This window comes from Mustela putorius, unplaced genomic scaffold (assembly GCF_011764305.1).
Source record: "Mustela putorius furo isolate JIRA1106 unplaced genomic scaffold, ASM1176430v1.1 tig00003863_pilon_pilon_pilon, whole genome shotgun sequence".
In the NCBI taxonomy this organism is placed as follows: Eukaryota; Metazoa; Chordata; class Mammalia; order Carnivora; family Mustelidae; genus Mustela; species Mustela putorius.
In genome coordinates, this window is record NW_025422015.1 from 11,451,387 (window position 1) to 11,464,675 (window position 13,289).

The following is a 13,289-nucleotide window of genomic DNA, read 5'->3' on the forward strand; positions in this document are numbered from 1 at the left end:
TTGTGAACCTGGTGTTAAAATAACCCAGGCATCCAAAAGTATATTAGAAGTTTTTTTGAGTTTTGAGGCTTCATGAAAAGCTGCGTTGCAACCCCTGGGGACAAAGCCTATGCGTGTTAGTATAAGAGACATCTTTGTTTATAGACCCTTGAGATTGTGACAAAAACTGACACAAGCCAGGAAATGTAAAAGTTAACGTTGGTACTTTGGGCTAAATAGATGCTAGGGGAGCTGCTGTTTTTCCACAAAGTCTGGTTTTTAAGGACAAGGTTGGCTTTAATTTCCAACTCTCTGGCTTTTTACAATGAGAGTCATAGTCACACAGTTATTTAAACAAATGTCTTTGAACTTGCTTCATTTAAAGAAGTGACTCTGAGGTTAATGAGTGTAAAATGCTTATTGTTTAAGCAAACGAGTTGGCTCCACCTACTGACGTCTCCTGGGTAAGTGCCACAGACTGAGCAGGAGGGTTTCTGTGAGGACCAAAGTCTCACGCAGGAAACCCAAGATACTTTCACTCTTCCACCACGCTGACTGTTCTCTAAGGTCATGATTGGTCATCTTTCCCTTCATCCCCTTATTAAAAATGCCCTAAATGGAGCTGCTTGTTAAAAAACAACAAAAACAACAATGGTTGCCAAATTTCTCTTACTGAGTAAATAACACCCAAGTAATATGAAATGCAAAGAGAGGCATCCAGCAGGTGGTAAGTTAAAGGCCTGTGGGTGGATAAGGTTTTAAGCAGGTCCCTGTGAACAGTGGGGAGCTTCGCTGAGGGCCTCTCCACTGTGAGTGGATACAAAATGCACCACCACTCCCAGGCAGCAGTCTCACCGAGAGATGCTTTGTTTCCAGGTCGACGAAGGCCTCCAGGAGGCCAGACACAGCGTTTTTGTAAATGACACGCAAGATCTTTAAGCTTCTAATAATTATGTACTTTTATATCACAACAATCAATTTTCTCAATAAGACACAAAGCAGAGGAAACCTGCTTTGTCTGAACGGCTTCTTTATATCTCTCCCTTAGACTGACAATGGGTCTTAATGGGGTGTGCGGTGGTATCTGCAGTGAAATCCTCTCCTCGTTGTTGTTTTGATTCAGCGACCCTTCTTCCCATGGGAGATTCTGAATTAGTAGGTTGTGATGTGGGGCTGGGATGGTGATTGACTGAAAGGTGGATAAATATATAGGAAAGAAGACAGACGATAGGTAGGAAGGTAAATAGGCAGACAAACAGATAGCTAGACATAAACAGGTAGGTAGGTAGATAGACAAATTTTAATTCTACAAGTGATTTTGATGGGCTCTCCATGGCTCCTCTCTTAAGTGGTATATGGCCGCGTCATTCAACTACCAATAAAAATTGATTCGTACTTTCTCTGTAAGTACTAGCACACAATAAAAAAGGCACCTCGGGCTTTATTTCAGCCAGTTTTTGAAAACGTAGTTTCTGTCAGGTGTTGTGTGAAGTGAGGAGTTCACAAAGGAGACATGCCCTTGTCCTTGAGGAGCACGTGGCCTCGTCAAACAGGCAGACACATAAAGTAGCTTTACAGTTTACCTGCTAATGTGCTAGTGGGTAGGAGTGTGTTCTGCGGAAGGAGAGGAAAGAGAACACTAATTCTACCCAGAAGAACTACAGAAGACTCCACAGAGGAAGGGACACTTGAGCTGGGTCTTACTCAAGGAGAAGGCTCTTCAAGACGGCAGGAAGGGATGGGGGAAAGTCAGAGGTTTCCACAGAGAAGGATCAGCATGTTTAAATTACGTGTGTTTCTAAGGTGTATTGAGAAGTGGGTGAGGGGGATGGGGAGAAGGGCCATTAGGATGGGGATATGAGGTGCCCTTGTAGGGCAAGGGGTGATGCTACAGGCAGACTAGGATGAGGGCTGGACCCTTGGAAGGCTCCTTTGTTATTCTGGGCGGGGGAGGGGAGAAGAGGATGCTTCATTTGTAGAAACCTTTAGAGTTAGGATCGAGTCCAGCAGTGGGCTCTCTGCTCAGCAGGGAGCCTGCTTCCTTCTCTCTCTCTCTCTGCCTCTCTGTCTGCTTGTGATCTGTCTCTGTCAAATAAATAAATAAATAAAATCTTTAAAAAAATACTTATAGAGTTAAAAACTCTATAAGTATAGAGTCACTTTTTCAAGTGATCCTCATAACCACATGAAATAATTACATTTTTACTGAATGTTATTGTTCTCATTAAAAGGTATTCATTAAGCCAGTGTAAAAAGCACCAGTTATCAACCAAAATACTCAGAAAACAAGCTATCAAATCATCCCTCACTTTAATATTTAAGATCAGTTCAAAATGATCTTAAACTCATTCTGAGGTGTGTGTGTGCATGCGTGTGTGCGTGTGTGTGCGTGTGTGTTTTTGGAGGGGAGAAGTATAAGATGGAACAGGACCTATTTCTCTATCACTAAAAAGCAGGACGCCTCTGGTGAGTCACATGATATAACAAATATAGCATCGGTGTCTAATAGTGGCTCTGACCCAGCCAGTCGGCACAGATACACAGTTAGTGACGATTAAATCATAGCAGTGCTATTTGGGGTCTAATAATGTACCTCTTCTGTTATATAAAACTTGACAAGGGATGTTTAACATCTCTTATTAGTTAAAACTCACATGTAAAATCTCACTAGATAATCGTTTTTGCCACCATGGTGACTCTTCACTCAGTATTTAATTTGCCTGGGAGACACTGGAGGAGAAAACACACTTCCTGATTAGGAAGTAGGTGATTAAGTCTCTCCAGAGCTGCCTTCTTTGATCAGGTCCATAAACTCCAGAAGGATGGGTTACGGAAAGCTTGAATTCCGTTTACTTTATTCCTATCCTGATATGTCTTCCAGAAGCACGCTCTTGACTCTGCTTTTTTTTCTTTCAGCTGTATCCTTGGAGACTTTACTCTCTGAGCCTCTGGTCCCACCTGCCATCAGGGAAGTCCCCGGCACAAATCCTCAGCTAGATTGGCCTGATACTCAGGGAAACAGGGAGGGGGCAGACAAGTCAGCTTCTTACTCCTACAAGGTAGTTATTTCTGAGGGTTGGTCTTATTTGTTTTCACCCTGGTTGTCCATTTGAATATTCTGGGGAACTTTTAAACAAATACCAGTGTCCTGACCCCTCTCCAGGGACTCTGATCTAATTTGTTCAGGGTGAGGTCCAGAGATTGGAATATGTTAAAATCTCTCTAGGTGATTCTAATGGGCAGCCAGACTTGAGAGCAACCACTCTAATTCGTTGGAGGACACAACAGATGGCTCTGATGTGCCAACTGGCCTCAAGATGCCTACAATCTGGTTGGGGGGAAAAAAGATGCAAATAGAAAGTAATCTCAGAATACCATCAAGTACAAAGCTCTGTGGTGAGTTCTTTTAGTGCCCTGAGAAGAGACAGGACTCCAAGGCGAGTTGGGAAGATGGGGTATGTGCTGGGTCTTGAAAGGTGGCTGAGATTTTGTTACGTTCCCTCTTCCCATCCCCACTGCCATCACCCCAACCAAGCACTTTCTAAGAAGATTTCATTCTTAGGAACTTCCATCTTGCTTCTCTCCTCTCTGTTCTTCCCATGTTTATGCCTTGAAATCATCAATCCTACCAGGCCATGCCTCTGCTTCAAACCCTTCCAAGGCCCCTGCGAGCTTGTAGAACTATGTCGAATCTCAGACCCTCCATGACTGGTCTGGTGGTCTTTCTCATTACCAGTCCCTTCCTAGCAAGATGATCTTGCTTTTGTTCCTCAAACATCCCCATCCCTTTCCTGTCTTGGGGCTTCTGTATCTGCTGGTCACTCTGCTTGGGACACTTTTTCCCTGGCTCTCAAGGGACTGATTTCCTTTTACTCCTCAGGTCTCAGGCTGCATGTCACCTTCTCAGGGAGGCTGTCCTTGACCAGCCAGTCTGGAGTATTCCTCCACCCCAACCTCGTTCCCTATCCACATGCCAGTTTATGAACTTAACAGGTCTAATCACGACCCAAGAGTTTTCTCTCTTCATTATTAAGTTTTGCTTTTCCTGCTAGAAGGAGCTTCTATGATGTCAAGCTTTGGCTCATTCCTTGGTGTCCATGCTACCAGCACAGTGCCTGGCTCAGAGTTAGTGACAGAGAAACAGCTGGATATATGGATGAAAGAATGAACAGCGAGGAGGGGATGGCATTGTAGGTGGGAAGAAACAAGAACAAAGAGAAGGGAGGAGTCTTGTATAGAACACACAGAAGACCAGACCTGTGGAAGCAGAAGATACGTGGGCTATAACTGAAATAAGGGTGAGCAAGTCATGTACAGTTACTGATAGCTGTTACTAATGAAAGTCAGAATTGAAACTTCACATCTGTTAAGGTGTAAGAAAACTGCACCAGGACCAAATGACTCAGGTCTAAGAAAGGAAATCATGTCTCTAAAACCCAGAAGGTAATGGAGCATAATTTTAGTCACTATACATAATTAGAAGATCAAATATTTGGAAAAAACTGGTTTATGTGAGGAAATTCAAAGTGTAATTTGGGGGGACAGATAGCTGGATGTTGGGGGTCCATCTTCTATCATGAGAGACTGTGGACTCTGAGAAGCAAACTGAGGGTTTTAGAGGGGAGGGGTGTGGGGACTTAGGTCAGCCTGGTGGTGGGTATTAAGGAGGGCTCCTATTGCATGGAGCCCGGGGTGTGGTGCATAAACGATGTATCTCGGAACACTGAAAAAATAAAATAAAATGAAAAAAATTATTCAGAGTTACTTATGGAAAAAGTCTGTATGTACTTTGTGTCAAACATGTGTTAACCTATCTCTGAAACCACTACTTCTCTTGACTTATCTGTCGAAATTTGAATAAATGAGAGTATTATTTCACAGCATGTCTTCCAATCTTGTAGTGGTTCAGAGTCATGGAGAGTCTGAAAAGAGGTAATGCACAATGTAACATGTTAGCATTACTGGGGAAGGATCTAGTTATGCACAGGTGTGGTGAAAGCAAAACCCCCATTATTCTGTGATCTTCCTTGAACTATGATCTTTCTAGAGGAAAATGAGAGCGTAAGTTTCTTCCATATTCCAGAAAAAAATTGTCTAAATATTAAACTATCACTTAAAAATACTTCTATGCCTCTTTTCATAATTTCTATTAATGATCCTAATGTTATAATACCCTTCAAATGAAATTTTTAAAGATTTATTTTTATTTTAGAGAGAGAGAGTGGGTTGGGGGTGGAGGTAAGGGACAGGGGAGGGGGAGAGAGAAACTCAAGAAGACTCCGCTCTGAGCATGAAGCCCGACACAGGGCTCTATCCTAGGACCCTGAGATTAGACCTGAGCTGAAAACAAGAGTTGGTTGCTTAATTGACTGCGCCACCCAGGCGCCCCTACAGTCCCGGCTTCAAATGAAATTTTTGAATATTTTTTTATGGCAGTAATAAATCTCATAGGTGGACTCTATAAAAAGGTATTCTATTTTATGAATGATTGTGAAAGACACTTCACAACTACCTTTTTTTCTTACACATGTACTGATCTCTAGTAAACTATTCAGATACATGATAATACCGTGTTTGACACTGAAATTTGAAAATGAATTTCCTTTTGGAAAAATTGTCCTAAATTAATGAAATGACATATTTGATTTAATTTTGAAGCATTTCTTATATGATTCCTACATCCCAGGCACTGGACTTGATGACACAGAAGATATAAAGTTGAAGAACCTCTAGCCTCAAAGAAATGTGAGATTAAAAATATGCTGGGTTGAATTTTGCTATCATCAAAAAAATCTGGATTCAAGTTTATAAATCACCCACAAATTTATTGAGTGAGTTCGTACTTAGCCTCAGTTTCCCCATGTTTGACTTGGGGAAAATATTCTTTACTCACCAAAAGATTGCAAGTATTAAAAAAGAGAGAGAGAGAGAGAATGGTTGCAAGTATTAAGGATGTAACAGGTGTAAAATACTGAAATTGATGTCTGGAGCATAATAGGGCTTCAAAAAAGGTAATCATTCTTCCTTTCAAGACATTTAATATTGAGTTAAATATGACTTGCCTTTGTTATATACACTCTCAATGCCTGACTTATAAACTAGAACTTCAAAATTAACTTCTTTACATATAAAACCTCCTAACGTCCCTTTTTAACAATGCATATGAAATGTTATTTGAATCAATAAAACCTGCACATTACTCCTAATTTCAAAGGCGTAGTTGCATTCCATTCATTTCCAAAGCTGACTAAGTCTAGCTGCCTCTCCTTCTTCCCTGCATCTGAGGGTGATGTTAATGAGCAATGAAATGCCCCAAAGCCTAGAAATAAGGAAGGAGGAATCCTGGACATAAATGACACAGATACTTAATTTCAGAATAAGCAAGCTCTGATATTTATCCAAGTGAATAGTTTGCTAGTTCTCCCAAAATGGCTTCTATATGAGGAAACAGAAAATGGAGAATTCAGGAGAGGAAGAATAGGATGAAAATGAAAAGCAAAAATGAAAATGAAGGGATTTTAACAGTGATTCTCAAATCTGAGTTCTACACCCTGTTACCAGGCATCCCCCAGAGAACCTGTGGTTAATATGACCGGGAAAGGCTGCAATCTCGATTCTAGATTGTGGGACTTCACAACAAATATTAGCACAGGTAAGGAATTCTGTGTTAATTCTATTAGCATGTGTGAAAAAGGAGTGAGATTTAACTACTATCCTATGGCATTCATGTGCGATGACATATCGTTTAGAAAATGTTGGGTTACGGATTTCCCTACTCTGCCACCAAAACGCTTCCTTGCGGACTCTCCGTATCTCTTCTATTGTTTCTTCTTGACCCAAGCAAGCTACCTGACAAGAATTCCTATTTTATTTTATGGACATAGGAAAATTCCTTTTGCCTTTGGAAAGATGAGTGGTTGCAAAGGAAAAAAACCACTCAGAACTAATTCTAACAATCGGGGGGAAAAAAACCCCAAATCCAAAATTTTGTTTTAGAAACAATGACTTTGTCATCCTTCCCTACACTCTGAAGCCGAGACTGTTGGTTCATTCTCAGGAGGTCAAAGCCCCCCCTGAATTAGAGTACAAACTCAGAATCAGACCCATAAATACAAACTGATGGTTTCTAGAGGGGTGGGGCTGGGGAAATGGTCCAATGTGTGAAGGGCAGTGGGAGACACAGGCTTCCAGTTATGGAAAGAAGAAGTCACGGGTATAAAAGGTACAGCATAGGGAATATATCGATGATACTACAATAGCGTTGTATGGAAACAGATGGTGAATACAGAATAATGTATAATAAACTTGGTGTATTCACTACGGTGAATACAGAATAATGTATAATAAACTTGGTGAATCACTATGTTGTCTACCTGAAACTAATGTATAATAATTTGCCAACTGTACTCCAAATAAAAACAAACAAACAAACAAGAAAATTTAGTACACTTTTCAAGTACTTTTATGTACATGAACCTATATTTCCTTTGACTTCTACAATAATAATGGCACGTTGAAAAGAAACATTCCAAAAAGCAATAAAATTCTTTATTAAATTTTAATCTCTCCCTGAGAAAAATAGCTTTACGTGAAACTGAGGTGTTCTTAGAAATACTTATTTGAGGGCACCTGGGTGGCTTAGTTGGTCAAATGTTGGCTTTCAGCTCAGGTCATGATCCCAAGGTCCTGGGATGGAGCCCCACGTCAGGCCCCCTCAGCCGGGAGTCTGCCTCTCCCTCTCCCTCTGTCCCTCCTCTGCTTTTCATTGTCTCTCTCAAATAAATAAATAGATAAAGTCTTAAAAAAAAAAAGAAATACTTATTTGATGAACTATAAAATGCTACAATATCACAATGGACTTCACAATAAACGCAAAGGAAAATACTGTAATTACTTGTTTTATAGCAAATAAAATATTCAATAATAAGCATTTTTATGATGTAAGAGGCATTTCGGAAAATAAGAATCAATTTCTTTTTTAATTGAAAAGAAAATCTCTTCGAGATTTTTGTCAAGTATGTTAAAAGAACTAGCAACACTATGTTCTCCTACATTGAAGCTTTTAACCCCAAACTGAAAAATGCACACACAAGCACATATATAAAATGCATTATATGCATGCAAATGTATGTATATGTATGTATGTGTGTATATAACATTATATTCCTAAAATGTGTCACGGTTAACAAAACTATAGCTACTAAAACCAAGATATCATGGAAGTAAGAGATGAGAGGAAAAAAAATTTAAATTGCACCAAATATAGTTTTCAAACATAGTCAAATGTCCTAGAAAGCATTCATTTCCAAAACAAATTAATTCACATAGGAAAGTCTGCTCCATTAGGTAACCCTTCTCCTGAATCACCATCTGTAGCTGTTTAGGAACTTGGCGATGGCAGCCCTAGCTGCTAAGGTAGATTCTCCTAGGAAGGTTTTTTGAACCAATTTGAAATAAAATGTTTGTGCTTACATTTTCTTATATAACAGCCTAGCCTTCACCAAAATTATTTCAGTGCTTAGGGGCATGTTTCTCTGGACCTGGTCTTGTCTCCATCTGCTTTGACAATATTGTCAAGAAGCATTTGAAAGTCTCTTTTCTCTACATCACCTATAGGATCCCCCCACAGCCTGGGGGGCCTGGGATAAGGAAGCAGTAATTGCTGTTGGGTTTACTGGGATGAACTAAACAAATCAGATAAAAATAGAAAAGATTTTAAATTGGAGGTAACAAACAAAAAAACCTGCATTATTCTAAATCCATGGTTAGTAAGGAATTTTATGTGCATGTGCACCTCTGTGTGTGTGTGTGTGTGTGTAAGTCGCCACTGAACAGCTATTGGGGCTAGTGGATAACATAGAGGTATTTCAAACTCAACAAGCCCCAAATAGAACTCATTGATTTACTTTAAAACTCCCCTGTGTCCCATAGTATAGGATTATTATGATCCTAGATTCTCACTAGAAACCCCCAAAGTCTGCTTTGATTGGTCTCCTCCCCCTACCTCCTCATCTACTCATCAGGCTCTCCTAATGCAATGCACCCTTCCATCCTACCCCCATTTCACCATTGACCTCAAGTTCCAATTATGCTCTTGGTACAGCCACATGACTGGTGTCTGCCTCGAAGTGCTTACCTTTCCACACCATCATCACACTGCGAGAGCCATCCTGCTAGAGGACATATTTATTCATAAAGCAATCCTGCTTCAATTTTTGGATGGTTCTTTAAAGAGCCAACATGCCTTGAGAAGGACCGTATAACAGCCACTGTACCAAATTTTACGTGTAGTATCTTATTTTCTCTTCACAACAATCCTATGAGATGGATACAGTTATTGTTAGCACTCAAAATTGATAAAATAAAGGAATGGGCTTTAGATAGCTTGTTCATGGTCACTAGGTTGGTTGGTGGCAGAGCCAGTGTTCATCTCAGATCATCTGATACTCTTGATCATTTCTTTATGAATCTTCCCTCAATCTGGTTCCCTAATAACCTCCCAGACTTTTTTTTACAACAAACTGGTGGACTGTGAATTTCTAAAATTTATTTACTGTGCCTCAAGGGTCAAAAGCCTGGAAGTCACTAGGCTGGGATGTAAGCGGTGGGGGTGGGGGAGTGCACAGTGATTCTCCCACCCACCAGCTCCCTTCCAAACGAGGATGCCTCTTAGGACCACACTCGGTAGTGGAAACACCCTGATCTCAAGCAATGAAAAATCTGCCCCACCAAGCCTGCAGAACTTTTGATAATACTCTGTCCCTGTAGAATATGAAATAACATTTCAAAAGCATGGTTCTTCCGACATCAATCACACACTGCTAATCAACTTTGCTGCAACATCGCTTCCAAGACTCATTCAAGAGAACCACTTGAGGAAGGGGAGGGAGAGGATACCAAAGCAGGGGCAGAAGAACCTCGACTGAGGCTGTAGTCACAGACTTGGTACTGGTAAAGGACCACCGCTTAAGTTGTTACAGAATTTATAAGAAGAAACAGTCACATAAAAAAGAAGAAGAAAAGGTTAGATATTGCTAATACTGCCCTGACGTATTCCACACGCACTGTTTGATAAATATTTTATTGTTATTCCAGGAAAAGCTTTTAAAGGAATACCTAAGCCAGCAATTATAGGGGAGGGATGTCTCCTTCTCAGAGATGGTAGACAGCTCTCTGTAAGGAAAGGGTGGACAGTCTCACATGCTTGCTGAACTGTGCACAGACAGGCGTAAAGAGCCGGAGGCCCAGGCAGCACACTCTTCCTATGTGTTAACGGCAGGAACTGGGAACATATCTCCAATGCAATGTTGTGTGTGATGTTAATACATGAGATGTGCTGGGCGTGTGTGTGTGTGTGTGTGTGTGTGTGTGTGTGTACTCTTAGTTGCGTTTCTGCCTCATAATATCCAAACCCCAAAACAGAAAGCCCTGCCGGAAGAAGGTCTTGAAGCTGCTGATTTAATGGTGAGAACTGTATCCAGCTCTGACCTGCCAGCCTCGGCCATTGGGGCCTGAACCCATCACTGACTGGACATATTTAGGCAGACTGTTTAAATCAAATGGGAGAAACTGCAGTGCTCCAAGTTAACGGGGGGGGGGGGGGGGTCTTCGTCTAATGCTGAAGGTATTTCCAGGGATTTTTTTGTTTGTTTGGTTGTTATTTTTTTATTTTTATTTTACTTTATTTTTTTGGCCACTTACCAGTACTATCTTAAATGCCTTGCCATAGTCAATTCAATTTATTGAAGTGCATGTGTGTGATGAATGTTTACATTTCCCTGCTATAAGAGAAGCTGTTTACGTCATCAAAAAATTACCATGAAAAGTCATCACTGACAGCTACTTGGCCATTATAAGATGTTATTTCTGAAGTATTCAAACAATGCAAATTAAAAGCCTATTATTCCACTCGAAGGCATATATACCTATATTGGAAGTTTCACCAAAAATTTGCAATGATCTAGAAATTGCTGCTTTAAAAGTCACTTGACAAGGTGCATAAATATTCTTTCTTAAAAAAGATTTTGTTTATTTATTTGACAGAGACAGCAAGAGAGCACACAGGCAGAGCAGCAGAAGGAGAGGGAGAAACAGGTTCCCCACTGAGCAGGGAGCCCAATGGGGGGCTCGATCCCAGGATCCTAGGACCATGACCTGAGCTGAAGGCGGTCACTTAACCAACTGAGCCACCCAGGCGCCCCAAAGTGGATAAATATTCTTAAATGTGTCAGGGGCAGAGGTATTTTATTAATGCTATTTGAGAGCATAAATAAATATAAGTACAAATTGAGAAAACACTTATCCCCCCAAGCTATAGTTAGACTAAGAGTAAATCATAACCCTCAGCATTTTTTATACCTATAAAAAGGCTGTTACAGTAGTTTCTTTCCTTTTCTTAAATGGCCTTTAAATAAATATATGAGTCAGTTAAGAAAGGCATTTACTTGAATTAAAGTGATAATTCTGCCAGGACATTAGTATAATTAATTGTGGGTGGCAGAAGTTTTAAATGAGGCTAAATTAGGGATTCTGGTTTATTTATTTTTTACTCTCTCTACCTCTATAATTAGAGAACTTTTTGGTGGATCTTGAAATTGTGCCTTGTCATGGATTATCCTACCTATGACAAGCCTCATGGCATATTTTTTTAATGACCAAAATGGGGGTTATAATATACACATACACATATATGCATTTACATCAAACCAGCATCCTTCCTACTACTACTATTGCTACTACACACACACACACACACACACACACGTGTGCGCACGCCCTCTCTCACACACACACACACGCACACACTCCTCCGACACTTGTTTTGTCTCTTCCACAACCCTGAAATTCTCCTCCCTAATATTTCACGGTTCCAATTCATTTCAACGCCTTCAACATCAAATACAAAATTATTTTAGTCACAGAGTTTATTCCTGGTAAACTACTTCATAAAAGAACTCCAAATTTCTTCTTGCCTTGCCTTCAAAATTTCTGCTCGCCAAGGTTACTACCTGCAACCAAGGTCTGAAATAGCCACATGTCACAAACAATCGTGTTTTACTAAACACGGTGGTCTTCCCGAGGAGGAGGGCGTGTTTTGAATGCTGCACCCGGTCAGCAGGTCTGACCACTTCTAGAGGCACTGGAGGGCATCACTACGAGAAACTGAACTAATGAGGTTCAGGAGACAGAGAACCCACAACCCATTTGGGAGAATTCTGCAGTTAGTGTCAATAATACTGAAATGAGGAAAAGATACCTTCTAAAAGTTCAATACAGCAAAGAAAAAAAAGTTCTGCGGGAGAGATAATTTTATGCTCATCATGTAACTAGAATTAGAGTATTTCAACAGCTCTATCTGTCCAGCTGGCAAGACATTAAAAACAAACACATTTTAAAAAGGTCCATACATGATGGGCCACTCATGTCTACACTCTGAAATTAAAACTCAGAGGATATTGAAACATTGTCTACATTTCATCCTAATGTGAAGACGCAGCCCAAGACCCAAGAACTCATCTGCTATTACACTGGGCAGATTTAACGCTGGGAAAAAAAAAAAAAATTGTCTTTAGCTCATTAAGCCCATCTACCTTTTGCTACCCCTTCATAATAGTTTTTTTATCAACTGTATGCATTTTTCACCGTCTGTTCTGAGCACAAAAGGATCGCACAGCACACTTCACGCAGCCTAAAGAAAATAACAGTGCAGTCTGGAAAAAGGGGAATGTGGAATTAGAATCTGCATTCCCAATCGCTGAACTTCAAAGCAAACACTGATCGCCTAGTGGACAATGCAGCAGGGTTAGCACATTCCATGTCTCCTGGGCTTGAACACTGAAGTGCAGAATAAGACCAACAAATCAGCAAACCTTCTGCAGCAAAGAATGCAGCCTGCAAACGAGCCCAGAGGCTGCGAAGAATTCACGCTGGCTTTACCTACCGGCATTGTCCATGTCTCAGGAGTGGCGAGGCGGGTTCTGTAAGCCTGGCAGCCGGGGAGCCCCAGCTCCTCTCCTGGCTAACGAAGCACCCTGCCCTTCTGCTGATTATGAATCCTTGCTGGCAGCACACAGAGCATACTTCATGCACTGTCTGCAGGAGACACCGCCAGGAAATTTATACCTCCAAGGATGACAAACAGCCATTAGCTCCATTACAGGCTGATTAAGAGAGACTGAGCCTATCAAGTGGATACTTGAATCCACTGGGGTTTTCACCTCTGTTCCAAGCAAAGGAGAAGAAAAAAAAAAATCACTGCAATGTTGAATGTACTGCACATTTCAGAAAAGAAGTGCACGTGCTATGCAGAA

At 40.8% G+C, this 13,289-nt stretch overlaps 1 protein-coding gene across 4 annotated transcripts in view; it reads right to left on the reverse strand.

The window, feature by feature from the left end:
* PHACTR2 (phosphatase and actin regulator 2) overlaps window positions 1–13,289 on the reverse strand; it is a 262,236-nt gene that overhangs the window by 178,370 nt on the left and 70,577 nt on the right. Inside the window, exon 1 of one of the 4 annotated variants that reach the window (XM_045066286.1) lies at window positions 12,920–12,947. The exons of the other annotated variants lie outside the window; for them this stretch is intronic. Coding sequence (XP_044922221.1) covers window positions 12,920–12,932 — 13 coding nt within the window. The 5' untranslated portion in view covers window positions 12,933–12,947. Of the gene's footprint in view, window positions 1–12,919; window positions 12,948–13,289 lie in introns of those variants that run through there. 4 annotated transcript variants of the gene reach the window in all.